The 18,737-nt window shown below is 35.5% G+C and overlaps 1 protein-coding gene across 13 annotated transcripts in view; it reads left to right on the top strand.

The window, feature by feature from the left end:
• EMSY (EMSY transcriptional repressor, BRCA2 interacting) overlaps positions 1-18,737 on the top strand; it is an 80,498-nt gene that overhangs the window by 53,072 nt on the left and 8,689 nt on the right. For 7 of the 13 annotated variants that reach the window (XM_061150837.1, XM_061150808.1, XM_061150735.1 and 4 more), the window contains 5 exons: positions 1,681-1,854; positions 3,751-3,949; positions 11,699-11,863; positions 13,597-13,752; positions 17,259-17,458. In XM_061150837.1, the coding sequence (XP_061006820.1) occupies positions 1,681-1,854; positions 3,751-3,949; positions 11,699-11,863; positions 13,597-13,752; positions 17,259-17,458 (894 nt within the window). Of the gene's footprint in view, positions 1-1,680; positions 1,855-3,750; positions 3,950-11,698; positions 11,864-13,596; positions 13,753-14,764; positions 14,807-17,258; positions 17,459-18,737 lie in introns of all 13 variants that reach the window. The other 6 variants (XM_061150744.1, XM_061150779.1, XM_061150761.1 and 3 more) reach the window with 3 other exon arrangements.

An 18,737-nucleotide genomic window follows, 5' to 3' on the forward strand; every position in this document is an offset into this window, starting at 1 on the left:
TTCACATAGTAAGCCAAAAATAAAGCCAGAATTAGAATATAGATTTTCAGAAATTTCATGGTTTGTAATTTCATGGAACTTGATATTAAAAGAGAGTGGTACCATGTACTCTAGGTCCTACGGTCATATAGATCTAAAAATAGTATATGTGAGTACTAGCTGCCATGTATATCTAATAGCAAAAAGTTTGACTCAAGAAATGATAGTCAAACAAGATCAGGGTATAAGACCATCCTCTTCACCACATACGTACATGCACGTATACTCATAACTTGCTTACTTGTGCATGTACACACATACACACACACCTGTGCATGTACACACACACACACACACACACACCTGTGCATGTACACACACACACACACACACACACACACACACACACCTGTGCATGTATACACACACACACACAACCAGAAGAGCTTTTTCAAAAAATAAGCCTGATTGTTTTGAATGGGTCTTTATAATTGTACTTGGACAGGGCCCGTTGAGCTTCTTAATAGAAGGGCACACCCACTTGCAAACTAGCAGCTTTTGGCAAATGACTATAGAGCTCTTTTCAGAGATGCTGCCGTGAAGGGTGTGTTATGTATTAAAATAAGTAATCACATGGTTGGCAGACACTCCATGTTTTCCTTAGATTATTGCAGCAGATATTTAAACTTGTGAAGTTTGTAGTCATTTAACCTAAATTCACAGAGTAATTACATTTTTGCCAGTTCACCTAGGTATTTTGTTTTTACTGGCTGCTAAATTTCAGTGGCCACACATTTAGGTGATGGTGACTGAAAAGAAAAACTGATAAGGTGAAAAAATTTTAGATATTTTCCTTTTTAATTTTATGGATTTTAATTTTTAAAATTTTAGTACTTTAGTAAAATGACTGTATTTGACTTTAATTTGTTAAGCTCAAGTATTGACTCCATAAATGATCAGAAAATAGTACTTAAGAATAAAGCAGATGAAAATGTAGAAAATGGTGAAAAGTTAATGGGCTTAACTACCTAGTTAATAGACTAAAGTGATATTAGTAACATGCTAATGTGGGAAATGTCCTATTTCTTCTTTGTTTTTTCCAGTGTAACCTCACAAAAAATGTTAATGTCACTGCTGATTACATTTCTTGCCCATACTATTTCACATAGACATTCTGCTATATAGCCTTATAACTTCATATTTGGGAAATTTAGTTTATTTTGTATGTGAACATTTAGCTATCGGTAGAATGCACAGTAATTTTTTTATTACACATGTTTATTTCATATAAACTGTCACATAAAGATGAATATTGGGGGAGCACGACCTATGGTTCCAACACTTAGAGATAACCATTGTTAACATTTTAGTATATATTCTATAATTTTTGACTCTCTTTTAGTATATACATTCTGTGAATGACAGAGAATACTAAGTATTCTTAAATAAGGTAATTTTTAAAATTGACTCACCAAGAAATATTTACTGCCTTCTTTGGACAGAAGGTTAATCAGATGACTTCTAAGATCATTTCAACTATTTCTAACATTTTTGATCACCTGGAAGCTTATACTTTGTTGCACAATTTGCAACCCTTTCCCCATCATCCTGGTAAAACTTTCCTATGATTTATCAGTAAAAGGACTTTCTTTCCCCATTTAAATGTATGTAAATCTCATGTATTTACTGACTTCAATTTAGGGAGAAAAGACTATTCAGACGGTGCCAACAGGAGCAAAGCCAGCTATTATCACTGCTACAAGACCCATCACCAAAATGATTGTAACTCAGCCAAAAGGTATAGGTTCCACAGTTCAACCAGCAGCTAAAATCATCCCAACAAAAATTGTTTATGGGCAGCAAGGGAAAACACAGGTATGCTAAGATATGGTGATTTTTCTTGACTCTGGTATATTTCAAATTCATAAAATTCCAAGGTAGAAATCTGAACAAAAAGATGAGTAACGTTAAAGAACCAGATTATTAAAAGTTATGATTGGATGTTTATAACCATCTGTTTTCAAAACCTGTGTTTCTCTTTTCAGTACTTAAAAAAAATTAAATATTTGTGTCATGTCATGAGCAAAATTTAGAGAATAGAATCCCCTGGAGTAAAATTTGCTGAAGGTGTATGTTGTTATTTGAGAAGTAGATGGTTGACAGAGGATGGTAATTATTCATAATCTGTCAAAGAATATTTTTGTATAAGCTTATATGACCTTTGAAAGCACTTTAGATATTTACTTATAAAATTTTATTTCCTTGAAACCTAAATAATGGAGAAAGTAGAGATCTGTTCATTTTTCAACCACTAAATGATAAGGGAGCTTTTCTAGAAATTTACCTGGGAAATTGTGTTGCTGGGCTACTGTTTATTTTGCAGGTACTTTACATTTTTGAGAATATAAAAGTAAATGATGTCAGCTCTGGTTAAAAAATGCTATTTTAGAATTTTTGTAAAAGATAATAATTTATAAACTAATAGTTTGCCTTTAGAATCAGTTCCGTCAATATTATAGCCAAATAGTTTATCTATCAAAACCATTAGTTCTATGATTTTCTAATAAGGTCAAATTGCTTTAAATTTCAGTGTTAACTGTTATATTTGCTCCATCATCTTTGTCATAACCCATGTTTTCATTCTTGAATTTTTGGACATGGGTGACAATAGAGTCTGAAAGATTTAGATTCTTATAAATGGAGAAGTAAAAAATAATTGTGGTAAAGTAACATTTTCATTCCATGTACCCAATTGAAGTTAACTCCTGGAGTCCACACTTTGAATTGAATGGTTCAGTGTGAAACTTTCTTCCCATTTCACTTGTTCTACTGTCTGTGGTTTTGATCTTTGCCAAGAGCTGATCTGTCACATGTTCCATATTGACTATAGTAGTTGTCTAAATTGTGGCTCAGCAGTAAAGTATCTGCCTGCAATGCAGGAGACGCAGGTTCAATCACTGGGTGGGGAAGATCCCCTGGAGGAGGGAATGGCAACCCACTCCAGTATTGTTGCCTGGAGATTCCCATGGAGAGAGGAGCCTGGTGGGCTACAGTCCATAGGGTCGCAAAGAGTCAGACATGACAGCATGCACGCACACCCAGTTGTCTAAATTAGTGTTCCTTTCGAGATTTCTTAAAAGATGACTTAGGTCCTAAGCAAGATTACTTTGTGCAGGTGTGTTAATTAGGAATTTCATTTGGTTGCTAAAAAGAAACCTGAAGAACAGTGGCTTAAACAAATTAGGGTTTTATTTTTATTATGTTGATAAATATTTAAAGGAAGGAAATCCTGGACTGTTATTGTGACTCAAAAATTCTCCTGGGAGATCTGAGGAAATCTTTCCTCTTATGCTGACTATGTATAGTATACATAAATACTTAAATTCTATCACACACACACAGACATACACATACTTCCCCTGGGAATCTAGGCTCCTTGTGTCGTTCTGTTCTGCCGTCCTTAGCTTGTGGCTATCATTCTACCATATAACTGCAAATTGTAAAAGGATTCCTGAAGTCATTATAGGCAAGAAAAAACAGGGCAAAGGCTCTTGTCAGGATTGTAGCTGTTGTAGCATGAAATGTATATGTGGCCTGGTATGATTGATTCATAGATTGAATTTGTCTGTGATGATCAATACTGTGCCCCAAGTATAATAAATGGCCAGAGTACGGTTTTCCATGTCAGGAAAATATTTATTTGATCTAGAAGTTAAACATATTTTAAATGCTCAAAAATTTATACTGGTTGTATTTCCACTTGTCTTCTAGGTTCTTATTAAACCCAAACCAGTGACGTTTCAGGCCACAGTTGTTAGTGAACAAACAAGGCAACTGGTCACAGAAACATTACAACAAGCATCCAGGGTGGCAGAGGCTGGTAATTCATCTATTCAAGAAGGAAAGGAAGAACCACAGGGTTATACAGATAGTAGTTCCTCTTCTACAGAGTCCTCCCAAAGTTCCCAAGGTAAGAACCATTTTACTTCTGATTTATATAATTATTGCTGAGATTATGCCTTAGTTCTAAAATAGTTGAATCTAAGGATCTCAAATATGTATGTATTTGTATACATATACAAATATGTATACTTTGACTTGTCAGTTCTTTTGATTTTATTGTTTTTTGTTTGATGTGAGCAGAAATTTTGTTTTCGGTAAGGCTTACCATTCTTTCTTGCCTGGCATATGTTCACCAAATAATTCATAAACTAGATGATGATTTTGGCAGATAGGTATTACCAAACTGGATAGAGCTGTGATTCCTTTTGTTTGCTTTGAGTAAGTAGAAGTGTGCAAGAAAGTGAATGTACCTTTTGAAATGATTTTTGCTGAACCTTGAGAAAGGATCATGGTGGCCAGAGATGGGCCTATAAGTGGGCTGTATGTGGGTGTTCATACATTGCAGTTTGCAAGGGATAAGTCTTAGTTTATTTCTGTTCTAGAATAATAATAGCATTCTCTTTCACTCTCATAGGTGTTCCAGTTTAGATGATAATTGTGTGGTTGTCCTAATTATGAGGAAGGTGATATGAAGCCAGTCTCCATAGTAGGGAAACTAGTTATAGTTAGTGCTATTTTAATTGTGTTGTTGTAGGGAGTCACTTGAAATAAACTCAATAATCATAAGCTTTGAGATTTTCTACAAATCTAGTACCTGTGCCTGTCAGTTACCTTAACCACCCATATTGATCATAAACTTTGAGACTTTGTACAAATCTAGACCCTGATCCTGGGAAAGATTGAGGACAGGAGGAGAAGAGGGCGACAGAGGATGAGATGGTTGGATGGCATCACTGACTAAATGGACATGAGTTTGAGCAAACTCAGGGAGATAGTGAAGGACAGGGAGGCCTGGTGTGCTGCAGTTCATGGAGTTGCAAAGAGTCAGACACAACTGAGCGACTGAAAAACAACAACAAATCTAGTGCCCCTGTGTGTGTCAGTTACCTTAACCACCCGGGCAGTATATTTATGCCGGTACTTACAAGCTCTGCTATATCGAAACAGAACTGTTTACCTTTCTTTGATCATTCTTACTCACACTGTTTCCTCTCCTTACTTCCACATTATTCTCTCTGGAACGCTTTCTTAGCACCTTCAGTTTTTCAATACAGTTTCTTCATATTGTACAGGCATTATTATTTTAACCCTTTAGTGGAATCATCCCAGGTTAGTCTTACTAATGGTTCATATCGCTAATTATTCCATTACTTCAATTTGAACATTTATTTTTAAATTTATACTATGTAATAAACTTTATGAGAAAGCTTCATGAAGAAGGTAGCATTTGAAATGGTCTTTGAAAACTCATTGATAAAAAATAAAATATTGATTTTAGCAAACAGTATGGCTCTCATTTTATAAAATGGATAATTTTCTTCAGCATATTAGTAATAGTAATATTTTCTGAATCAATTTGCTAAGGTTTAATATATCATTCTATATTGGTTATGAATCAGTTTATGTCTGGTTACAGTGGGGTGATATTTACTCTATTTCTTTTAGACTTACTGATTTGATGTGTATAGATTCTGTTCTTAAACTAACAATAAGATTCTTTTTTCCTCTTTTATTTTTAAGTCTGTACTTACTTGAATAATTCCAGCTGTTTTTTCCTTTGAGAAATGTTTTCATAAAAGGCAGGTAAAATGTTTAGGTTATGAATTGGTGCTGAAATGGGAACTTGAACAGTAAATTATATATACACAATCTCAGGTTACCTTTGAAATTGCTGGTTTTTTCCTAAGGGAACTATAAGCCAGTCATTACTTCCCTAACATGCCATTACATTAGGGAGCCTTTAGTTTTCATTCTAAGAAATGGACAAGAACTTGACTATTTTTGGAAGTGATTGAGTGCAGTTTCTTGCTCTTAGATCTGTTATTATATGTGGCATAATTTATTTTTACTTTTGTTATTTATCTTTCATTGCATATTACTTCCTTTAAAATATTTTATAAAACAGAAAAAAATCACCAGAGAGGGATATCTAATATAGTTAACTATAAAGCCAGTTTTTAAAAGTATTTATGTATTTGCTTTTTATTTGGCTGTGCTGGGTCTTCACTGTTTCGTGCAGAGTACTCGTTGTGCTGCGCAGCTCTCTGGTTGTGGCACACAGGCTCCAGAGCGCGTGGGCTCAGGAGTTGTGACATGCAGGGTTAGTTGCTCTGCAGCATGTAGGATCGTAGTTCACTGACCAGAGATCAAACCCATGTCCCCTGCCTTGCAAGGTGGTTTCTTAACTACTGGGCCACCAGGGAGGTTCCTAAAGCCAATTTTTATAGTCTTCATTTACTCCTCTCCCCATTTCACTGTATAGTTTCTTAGTACATTCTCCAAAGCCAAGGGACTAGGAATATATATATGCTGTGTTATAAGAGAAAGGGATAAGGTTTTGCTAAGCCTAAGACTCAAGTTTGGTTTTCATACCTACTGGGAATATAAGCACTGTGTAACAGTCCATTTTTTTCTTTATATTGTTTTTGTAGTTTTTAGCACACCTCTGTTTAGTACTTTTAATGTAACTTCAAATTTATAAAAAGTTGCAGGAGTAAAAAGAACTTCTGTGTATAGTCTTTTACTAGATCCACCACTTATTTATATTTTGCCCTATTTACTTTGTTGTTGATTCTCTTTCTGTGCCGCCCTCTGTGTGTTTATAATTTTTGAATTTTTTAACCATTTGAGAACAAGTTGTAGATGTCATGCCCTTTATCTCTCAATACTTATATTTGTTGGCTTATATTTCTTAAGGGTTAGTCTCTTTATAACTAAAATACAGTTATCAAAATCACAATTTAAAATTTTAGTTGTATAATCTACAATCCATTCAGATGCTATCAACTATCCAATCATGGTCTTTGTAGTTTTGCCACTACAACAACCTACCCCCACCACCAGTCCATGGTCCACATCAATATTATGCATTACATTTAGTTGCATTGTCTGATGTTTATTATTTGATTCAGCATGATTTCCACAGATGTAGTGTATCCTTAGCTTTATCTTATCAGAAGGCACTGATGTCAGTTTGTCCAAATATTGATGATGTTAATGTTGATCTTTTGGTTAATGCCTTCCCTTTTTTTTTGCATTATGAAATTACCATATTTCCCTTTGAGTTTAATGGTAATATATGGAGAGATGGTTTGAAACTATATAAATATCATATCCCTCATCTTTATCTACTAGTTTTAGCATCCAGTGATAATTTTCTAAAGTCTATTATTTGTTACCTAGTTTATAGTTGGCATTCTGCTGTAAGAATAGATTGACTTTTCTTGACTTCGTATTCTTTTTCTAGTGACTTCCTTTATACTAGTCTTAGAATAAAGATGTCTTTTTATGCCAAAGGATTCCTTGATTCTACTTGTGGTTTCTAAACTTTCCCCACCATTCCCTGCCTGAAAGGAGAAGCAGTTTAGACCTTATACCTTATTTCTGAACTATCTCCTCACGGGCTAGAAGAGACCTTCATCTTCACCTTGTTATGGCACTTTCCTTAATCACCCTGGGAGGTTTCATTACTGCTTCTATACTAGGCTTCCAAAATTGCTTTGTACTACCAGCTAGTTTATCATTGATCATTTTATTTTGTACTTTTTTTGTTTGTTTAATATAATTATTTTCTTTTCCACTAGGCTACTAACTTTTCAGAGGCAAGCGTCATACTCATCTCTGTATATTCAGTATTTAGTGAAGAGATTAGCTAGCTCTAAGTAGACACTAGTAAAATTTTCTCTGAATGAACAAATAAAATAGCAACTGTAGCAGCAACTGTGGCACAGGGTTAAGCTTCAGCCTTATAAATTCATTTTTGTTGCCTGAATCCAAAACATTTTTTCCTTTCTGGGGTTTCTCCTAACCTAGTGAGTGGACCTTTTAAGTTCTATACACCTGAAGTATTTTTACATACTGATAGACAGCTAGATGACCAACTCTAATAGTTCAGGGTCATACTTGCCTAGGTCGCTAAATGAAAATTGGGCCACATGCCTTCCACAACTCCTCAGCTTTCCTTCCTATTTGGATCTTCTTTTTTCCCCTTTTTCACTTGGGAACAGGGTTATTGGGCTTATTTGGTTCCATATTTTTTTTTTAAAAGAAAGAAAAAAATGTTAAAAGAAAAATTTATTTCCCAAAAAAGGTTTTAAGTAGACTAGCTAGAATACAAGATTATGTGAAGTAAAATGGAAGAGAAAAAGGAGACAAAATCAAGGGTAGGGATTTAAGATGGAACATATATGAGGCAAATACAAAAATGCATCCTATGAAGACATTGTTTTAAGTAACTTGGTTTCTAGGATGATTTTTCCAGAAGCTTCATGATCTCAGCAGGTCATGGTGAGGGTAAGGAATGAATGAAGGTTAAGCAAAACATACCAATACTTATTGCAGAACTTTTCAGAGTCATTATGTGGTGATATATATTGTGAAAGATCAAGAGTGGCGTATATAATATAAAATGCCCCCCAACTTTTTTGAGCATGGAACCCTTCTTTTGCAAAACATCTTAAAGAACTTATGTTCTTTAAGGAACATTTGGGGGAAAGCTGTGTAAACAGTTAAATACTGTGAAGTTCTTGTTTTGTATGACAGTATTTCAGAGGAAAGATACCTATTACATCAGGGAAAAGATACATCCTGGGTTTAGTATAGAATAGATGAATTAGATGCATGCAACATCTGGGAATCATTTTTATGAAGAACAGTAGGTGGAGACAGGACATTTATCATAAAGAAGAGAAGATGAAGATTGGGTTGGGTTGTGGGGGACACAGGAACTGTTGTCAGTTATCTTAAAGACTGTGACAAAGAAGAGGGAAAAGAATTGGTCTTTGGTAGGTACATGGGCAGAACTAGAACCATTGAGTAGCAATCAGAAGACCTGTTTCCACTCCATACAAGAAAATTTTCTAATTGTCATAACTGCGCAAAGATGGAAAGGAAACTGCCTTGGAAAACAGTGAGTTCTCTAGTGCTAGATTCCTGGACTGGTGGTATTATTTTGAAGATTTTAACATAGGATTGATGGTAGTATTAAACATACTTTTAGATTTATTTTTTCTAGCTGAGAGGTCTCATGTGAAAGTTTAAAGTAGCTCAGTCATGTCTGACTCTTTGCGACCCCATGGACTAATATATAGTCCGTGGAATTCTCCAGGCCAGAATACTGGAATGGGTAGCCATTCCCTTCTCCAGGGGATCTTCCCAATCCAGGGATCAAACCCAGGTCACCCTCATTGCAGGTGGATTCTTTACCAGCTGAGCTACCAGGGAAGCCTGAGAGGTCTTACAATTCTATGCAAATGTGATAGAAAGTTTTTGTAGTAAAGACTTAAGAGACATTCTTCCATAGAGATGCCTGAATCTGCCTTTGGATATAACAGTATAGTGTACATCTCTAGTACATAACATGTAGTATATGCCCAGTAAATATTTGTTAAATGACCTATGAAGAAAGATATCTGAGGGTCAGTAGGCCGCCATCCACCTACCACCAAGAGAGGTAGGGAAGTCTGGATGGATGCACACTGCATAATCAAATGGGACTGTTGTATCAGGCTCCTGCTGTCTCAGTTATTGCACTCTGACCTCAGCATCAGATTTGGTAGGCAGTAGATTTATCTAGTCTAAGTGTGAGCCAAAAGTAGAGAGGAAAATCACTCAAGGAATGTTTTTTACGTTTAGGTTCACACTCATTCTGTGTCACAGCCATTGGGGTTGCTGCATTGATTCTTTGTATGGTTAGCTGCACTTTTTGTGTATGGGCAAAAAGAGAAAAACCAGTCTCCACAGTCCCTATGGGATGATGTTATGTAGGGTGATGTGTCTGATTAGGTGCTCCTTGTAGAAATGTGTTTTCTTTTTCCAGTCTTATTTTACCTTATCTCTCTACCAATGCAGTTTTTGCTTTCTTTTGGGTATTTAATATATGTATTTTACAGAGTTGGGTTGCAGAGTCATTCTTTCCCTATAGGTCCTTTCACGTAACGAAGGGGTACTTATAGCATCATGAGAGATTCTTAAAATTGAGAACTAAGTTTGTATAAAATGAATGATTCCCTAATATAATCAGGTCTCTTTAATTTCTTATATATGCTCTTAGAATCAGTAAAGAAAAACTGCTATAGGCCTCATGTGGCATTTAATATTACTACATGATGTTGTTCTTCAATCATCTAGGTTTTTTTTTTGAAGTTTAGTGGAAGTTACACATCCCTGGTGTGGCATATAGTCTACTTAGAGTTTAGAGGATAAGGTAGAGAGTGGAAATAGAGTTTTGTTTTTATGGTAAATAAAAATTCCAGATATTTTGTATATTGATCTTGTTTTTTGGGGAAGATAGGTTTTTTGTTTTTATTTTTGAAGGGTCATTCCTGCTGCTTCAACCTTTTTGAACAACTTTGTGGTTTTCAAAAATAAAAAATTCATAGAAGGGTGAACTTAAGTTGTACTTATTCTTGGTTTTGGGGCTGCATGAGTTATTTTCTGTGATACTTTCACTGACCATTCCAATTCATAGTAGTCTTTTTCTTTCTATTATATAATTGCCCTAATCATTTGACTTTATCCCAGGATACAAAGCTACACACACACACACACACATTTTATGTCTCCTCGATTAGAATCTAAACTTGGGAGTAGGAGTCATGCTTTTATAGCCTATGTAATTTCTATGTGGTATCTTGGACCAAGGAGTTTAGGAACTTAACAATAGTGTAGTGTATACTACACTTATACTATTTATTCCATCTACTTATTCTGTAGATGGAAAACTCAAATAATTTGTTGTTTGATTTGATGTGTCTGATATTTACATGCATACTTATATAGCATGAATACAATAAGCCTTGAGTTAGGGCTATAATTTATTTTGAAACTAACAAAAAGGCTTAGAATTGAGAAATTGTCAGGCCGCAACCAGAACAACAACAACAATAAAACATTTCTTTTGCCCTTCATAGTTTATAAAGCTCTTTTACATATATTATTTCATTATATCCTCAGAAAGCCTGTGAGGTAGAGAGGTAAATTTAGTGTTGTCATTTTAGAAATAATGATACTAAGACCCAAAGAATCAACTTGCTGGTAATTGATACAGCTGGGACTGTAACCTAAGACTTTGAATTCTGAATGTTATACGTGTCCTATTATATCATGCTGCTTCTAGATCATTTATCCATTTTTCTTGTCAGTGGACAGGATTTCCTTTCAGTGACTCCAATAAGTGTTGACTGAATGCTCAGATTGTAATACAGAACACATTTTTAGGTGCATTGGGGAAAATAAGACTCATACTGCATTTCGTTCTTATGGTACATGGACATGCACCCACCTACAGAAATGCACACCTATTTATTATAGCAGTTATAACATTGAATTGTAATTTGTCTCTTTACATGTCTGTCTCTCCAACCAGATTGTGTGCTTCTTGAGCGTCCGTTGATTATTCTGTGAGCTCCTTTATATCCTCAGTGCCAAATGTAGACTGGCACATAGATGCCCAGTCTGTTGAATCAATGAATGAATGAATAAATGAATACAGACATGAAAGACATTATACCCTCTGGGAGCTTACAGTCTTTTTGGGGAGATAAAGCATGAAGTTTGTAGTAAAACAAAGATTTTTTAAAAAGAACAAATTGTTTTTTTTTTTTTTTAAGAGAAACTTTGTTTATAGGGTTTTTTTTTTTTAACTAATATAAAACAGATTCCCAGCCTGTAGTTCATGTAATTGCTTCCCGGCGTCAGGATTGGTCAGAACATGAGATTGCAATGGAGACTAGCCCCACCATAATTTATCAGGATGTATCCAGTGAATCACAATCAGCTACTTCAACAATCAAAGCTCTGTTAGAACTCCAACAGACAACAGGTATGAATTCACATGCTCAGTTGAATGAAGCATGTTTTCTCTAGAGATGGGTTGTGCTAAAATACTACTACTGTTATATTTTCTTTGTTATTATTTGAGCACATTTCCCCCCTCTGGACTTGTCTATAATCATTGGTTCAGTCTGTTTACTTGTCAGTTCATTAAGATGTTCACAGGAGTACTGAAGGATAGATAGACTATAGTCTATTGTTTCCATCAGAAGAAAGAAGAAAAAACAGCACAGTTCTTTTCTTCTCTCTCTCCTGCTCAAAATGGACAATCCTGTTGCCTTTTGTCACCAGAAAGAAGTAGGTCTGTTGATTTCTAAGCACAAAGATAAATGCAGTACATTTGCCAATTTTATTCAAGAATAGTAGAAGGCAAATTGGAGGGCTTCTGCCATCCTGCTTGATATTGGTGGAGCAGTTTTGTGGTCATAAAACATTAAGGGCCTTGCTAACATTCTAATTTTTTTTTATCTTCATAGTTCTTTGTATAATTTAAGAACCTGAGCTTCCATGCAAAGCTGTTCTCATTTAGCAAGATCCAATCAGTATTTCCAGTTACTAAATATCTTCTATAAACTCTAGGCAAAACTGTGTTAGTTATACTGACTTTTCTATTATAATAGATCAGATATTGTCAGAGTTCTTAGGGGACCTTAGTGATGATATCGTCCAACCATTTCATCATGGATAAACATACTGAGACCTAGAGAGGTTATCCAGTTGGCTAGTGGCAGAGTGAGATTCCATGTCTTTTGATTCCCAGTTCACTGTCCTCTCTACTTGTGGGGTGACTTTTGTATTCCTTTGGTTTTGTTTTACTTTGTTTAAATGATTATCTTGATTTTATCACATTTTATGCTTTGGTGAGAATAACCTGAATGATTGCTTACTGGACTTAATTACTGGTTACTGTTTGTTGTAACATCCACTCTACACTACCCAAAGAATACTAGCATTTATTTTAAGTCTTTGATTTTTTTTATTGGTGTTATTTTTGGCTTTAGGCATTTCCTTAGCTCCTTGTCTTTGACATACTCAACTATTTCCGTTAATGCCTTATAGAGGGTGGAAACCAAATAATTTTGTAGAAAAGGTGATAATTTAGAAAGTTATTCTATCCATGGAAACCATTCTTGATCCCAGACCATTCCATAGACATTTTTGCAGGAACAGAGAGACCATATTTTCCTAACAATGAATATTTTTATTCTTCAAGAGTCATAAAAATGTAACATTTCTTTGGGGATTATCTTGAATTTTTTTTTTTTTTTTTTGAATTTTTAATAGATCAAATTAAACTGGTCACTGTGTTGTGCTCTTCTGGGCAGTTGTGTCCTGGAGCAAATAATGTTATGTACTGCTTACTCACCCTTTGTTTTCAGGTTGGTGAACTCAAGAATACCAGGTACTGCCTTGACTAAGGGTAAAGGAAATGTTCTAAAGGGAGTGTGTACAAGGGAAACAGATCCAGTGGTTTGGCCTGGTGATAATAGGGGGAGATTTTAGTCTGAACGCATATGAGTTCTTGCTATGCTACTGAGTATGGTTGTACAAGCTGTGCACTCTATAGCCATACAGTAGTCTGCCCTTTTGTTTTCAACTTCCTAGCTTCTTAGTCACTGCCCATGTGGCACCCCAGAGGTCTTGTTCATTTTTCCATGAACAACTCTGGCTTTAGTACTTGTTTGTAATAAAGTTAATTTTTCCCCTGACTTTTTTATACAGTGAAGGAAAAATTGGAATCTAAACCAAGACAACCCACTATTGACCTGAGTCAAATGGCAGTGCCTATTCAGATGACCCAGGAAAAGAGACATTCTCCTGAAAGTCCATCAATTGCGGTGGTAGAGTCAGAACTAGTTGCTGAATACATCACTACTGGTAGGTGTCCTTTTAAAAAGTAGTATTAAGGTAGGAGTGCCACCTTTCTGGATTTCATGGGATGACTGTTTGGGGGAAAATATATTTTTTATATTTCTCCATCTCTTCCAGTTTTCTCTGAGAACAGATTCACAGTGTCTTTGGGATTTACCCTGTCTTTAATGATTAGAGGGAGAAAATTGATAGATTTTACAAAGTTTGCAAGTAATATAAAACTGCAGTTGGCCTTAAAGAATATCTGTGAACATCAGGCAGCACTGGTAGTGAGAGGATAGAATATCTTTTCTAGGGGAATAAACACTCATATACATTTGGATTTTTTAGTTTTGGGGAAGGGGAGGTGGGTCAAGGGAGAAAGAACGTATAAAATCCAACCCTCCTCCCCCTTTTTAATGTAAAGAAAAAAATGTGGAAACTTTTAAGTCCTTGTAAATAGTTAAGAGTTGTGATGGAAAGCACATTAGGTATTCATGTGGTCTGGCAGCAAAACACTGATGATATTTTTGGATGGCATATGTAGAGAAGTGGAGCAGGAACGGTAATAGGTTCTTTCATATTCTGGTGAGACCACACCTGGAATACTGCTTTCTGTTTTAGGCACTCTATTACTTCGAGATTTGGAGGAGTTCAGAGAGTAGTAACGTGAATAATTAGGGCTTAGGAGAGATGACTTATGAGGCAATATATAAAGAACACCTGTCTTCTGTTTTCTTAAGCATAAGAGAACATAGAGTTGCAAATATTTGAAGGATGTAAATACCAAAGTGGAAAATGAATTTTTTGGCATAATTTTAGGAGCTATTGTTAAGACTAATGGATTAAAATTGCCAAAAGGGAAAATCCAATTAAAAATTATGTAAAGCTATCTAGCATCTTTCTTTAGAGATACTTAGCAAAAAGCAGAGGGCAGTATGTTGGGAAAATCGATAATAACCTCTGGGGATAGACTAGACTATCAAACGGTAAATAGATAACAAGACCTATGATATCTTCCCTTACTTATCCTTTTCAGAGCGCACTGATGAGGGGACAGAGGTTGCTTTTCCCCTTCTAGGTAAGTGGTGTGCATCCATTTGTAGTAAAAGTGACTGAAGGTAAAAGATGATTGTTTTGGGGGCAAACCACTTAATGGATGCGCTCTACTCTGATCTGGTAGAGGAAAGGTAAGCTCTACTCAGTAAAAGGGAGAGAGACTTTCCTTTTGCAGAGTAGTCAGATTCTTTCTCAGAAATGAGCAGTTTGACATTGGAAAATAAGAGTTGTTTAAAGAAATAAGTGACTGTTTTATGGTGTTTATATGGCCCAGATAAAGGTCACTTCAGCTGTTTTCCAAATATCTACTCTGTGACCTCCCTTCTATAATCTTCTCCCATCATATCATCAGCCTCACTGAGTTTTTTTTTTTTTTTTTTTACTTCAAAGCCAACTTCCTGACGCTCTTGTATTATTCTGCAGTGGATGTTATTTTTCTTTAACTTACCTGCACTCTGGGGAATTACTATGAAGAGATTTATAGTATCTTGAATTTATAGTATCTTGAGGATTATTCTTAAATGGTTTCAGTTGATCATCTATGAAAACCATTTCATTTCTTAATAAATGTAATAATTATGAAGATTAGGGTGGGCAGCAAAAATGTTACATATAATCTGATAATTTCATCAGAAATTATATTTATTATTTTTCAAATGTCATTCATTTCTGATGATGCTTCTATCTGTAAAAAGCTTCATTGATTTGCTTGCTTAGTTTTAATATTATTAATATGATTTGTTTTTGCTCTTACTCAGTTATATTGTAAATGATTTCAGTATTTGTTATTTTAATACAAACCATGACTCCCTTTTTTCCAGTTTCGTTGAGCACATATGAAAGATTTTATTAACTCATATAATTTAAAATGTATATATAAAGCTTATTGTGAAATGCAGTAAGATGCTATGGTGCATTTATAAAAGAGTACTAGTGGTGCTGCCTGTCACCTCATATCACATGTAGGCATATATGTAGCAACAATAGAAAAACCACATTTGTAGGACTTCCTTGGTGGTCCAGTGGCAGACACTCTGAGCTTCCAATGTAGGAGGCCTGAGTTTAATTCCTGGTCGGAGAACTAGATCCCACATGCTGCACCAAGGATCAAGGATGCTGCATGCAGTATTGGGACCCAGTGCAGCCAAATAAATAAATATTAGAAAAATGTTCAAAAAAAAAAAAAGAAAAATGTCATTTTTGAATATAGATAAAGTGTGTTATAAAAATGAAGCTTATTTGTATTTCACTGGATAGCTTTAAAGTTCTATACTCACAATGGCACTTTTACATTGATTTTGTAGTGATCATCTTATCCTTGGGCATTTGACTATGACTTTTCTAAGTATGGAACCACTACTACTTGAAATTGTAGATCAAGATATATGAGAATTAGAACCATAGATTATTGAGAGGTTTTGATATTCTCAAAATCCTTAGCTAATTTTACAGATTTATTTTTATCTGTTTCTGATTCAAAAAGTTGGTTTCCAGTAACTATAAACATTTTTAAAACTCTGTAGAATAAGAAGTGTTTAAAAAGTTGAAATTGAGGCTGATTAAAAGTGATAGTTTGGCATCAACATAGATGTGTAGTTTAAATGTATAGTTTACTCCATGGAACCTTACAGCAAGAGACTTAAGAGGTGGAATTATGTCCTGAACTGTACTCTTATTCATTTGTTTTGGATGAGCTGAATTTGAGAAGATGAAAGAACACTGACTTTTCTGTTATTTTGTTAACTTTATATTTTGGTACTTAATCTAAGGACCATTTTCAACTCATTACTTCATTTGGTCCTCTTCTAAGAAATGAAATTTTATCCTAATAAAAAACAAAAATAGACAAAATAAAACCTCTGAATTTTAGAGATTAGTAACATAGAGTTTAAGTGACCTCTTCAAATTCACATAGCTGATTGGTGGCAGAATGGGACAGAATCCAGTTGTGACTGTTGATCCAGTTTTCTTTCTGCAGTATCACTTTGACCTCCTAAATCTTTAGGATATGAGAGAATGTCTTTTGTATATAAGGGAGTGAATGCTTCTGGCTTTTGCATTACATTCAGAACTGGGATCAAGAGGTTAAAAACGTGTACTGTCTCACTATCCTTAAAAATATTAGTCTAGGATTTGATTGCAGAAATTGATTGTTGTTTTGTTACCTTAATGGGGTAAAGGTCACTGGAGAAAGAGTGCAACTCACAGGAGGATGTAGCTTTAAGGGATTTGTTCCTCCTTTGTGGTAATAGTTTTCACAGTGCCTCCACATACATTTCTCATCTCATCCTTATAATAGCTCTGTTATTCCCATTTTACAGATGAGGACACAGAGTCTCAGAGAAGATAAGTGACTTTCTCAGAGTTACACAGCTCATAAATGGGCAGACTCTGGTCTTCTGCCTCCTAGTACCACACTTTCTCTCTGTGATGCAATCTCACAGACAATTGTTTAAAATGACTACTGGTTACAGATGCTGTGGTGATTTCTGGAGAAATATCATCACCTCCTCTATTTTCAGTCAGCCACCGCTCCCAGCCCCAACAGCCCTCCCAGCCTCAGCGGACCCTTCTCCAGCATGTGGCTCAGTCACAGACTGCAACACAGACATCCGTGGTGGTGAAGTCCATCCCAGCTTCTTCCCCGGGAGCAATCACCCACATAATGCAGCAGGTTGTATCTCTTCTTTTTCCTTCTACCTTCTGTAGCTGCTTCCTTCCTGAAATAAGATTCAGTTTCATCTCCTATTATAAGAGGGGAAATAACTAAGTTAAAGAGTGTTAGTGTAGTTCTTTCATCTGTGAGGGGTGAGTACAGGAAATGAACTGAGAGTCTTAACACCAGAAAGTAATTAAGAAATAGTATTCTTGGGTCTTCTGTGAACTCAACATTTCAAAAGGGTAAAGCTATCTAGATGAATCTATGACATCAGAATTGGTCACTGTTTCTATGTATTTTCTTGTTATGGAAGGGTTTATCACTGAGGCAAGATTTTCAAATGAAATAGAAGTTGGCTTCTTTAAGCTGTTTGATGCTGAGATTTTCATTTGTTTTACTTTTTGCTTTCATAATGAATCCTTATGGGAGCATTAAAAATAACTAGATAAATATTATTTGACTTCTTTTACTGAAATGTGACCAATTGAGGAAGAGATTCAACAGGAAGGAAAATGAATTAATATAAGACAAAAAATGTGGTACCAAGGGTAATGGGGAAAAGGTAAAAAATACATTGACATATTGATTTTGTGCCAGATACTGTGCTTTGAGCTTTAAATGCTTTAACTTATTTAATTCTTGCTATGAGCCTGCAAGGTGATTATATCATCCCTCTTACAAATGAGGAAACTCATGCCCATAGAAATTAAATAACCTATTCTGGATGGCAGAACCAGGATTTAAATCTAAAGATTCTTGCCTCTATTATAAAGTGATATCATAAATATCAGATTTAAGCATGACTTATCATTACTCAACTGGTAGCAGTTGACCCTAATTACAGGCAAACTACTGGAAAGGCATGAAGAAATAGTTGAATTAAAAACCTGTACGCGTAAGGTCATTATGAGATAAGGGAGAGTTTCGATTGAATCTCAAAGTTTTAAAGTTTAAGTAGATGTGTAGCATTTGACAAAGCAGTGGGAAGGATGGGATTGAGATGGATCTTCTGTCACTGAGGGAAATCAGATGGCCAGAGATTTTGCTGGGTGTCAGCTCTTAGCCTGGAGTCTGGCCCTCGTCTGGCTGTCCTGACATTGACTTTTCTCAAGACACCCGGGGAGGTCGGACAGCTGGCTCTAACCATGTCACTCAAGATCGCTGCTGCCTCCCAACACTATTATAACTGATATCAGGCCATCTCTGTTTCTCCTGACAGGAGTGCTCTTATTGCTGCCACAGTTTCCTACCCTCCTGGGAGGGAGCCAGGTGTCTGAAAGCCATGCCTGGTGGG

Source organism: Dama dama, chromosome 1, assembly GCF_033118175.1.
Source record: "Dama dama isolate Ldn47 chromosome 1, ASM3311817v1, whole genome shotgun sequence".
In the NCBI taxonomy this organism is placed as follows: Eukaryota; Metazoa; Chordata; class Mammalia; order Artiodactyla; family Cervidae; genus Dama; species Dama dama.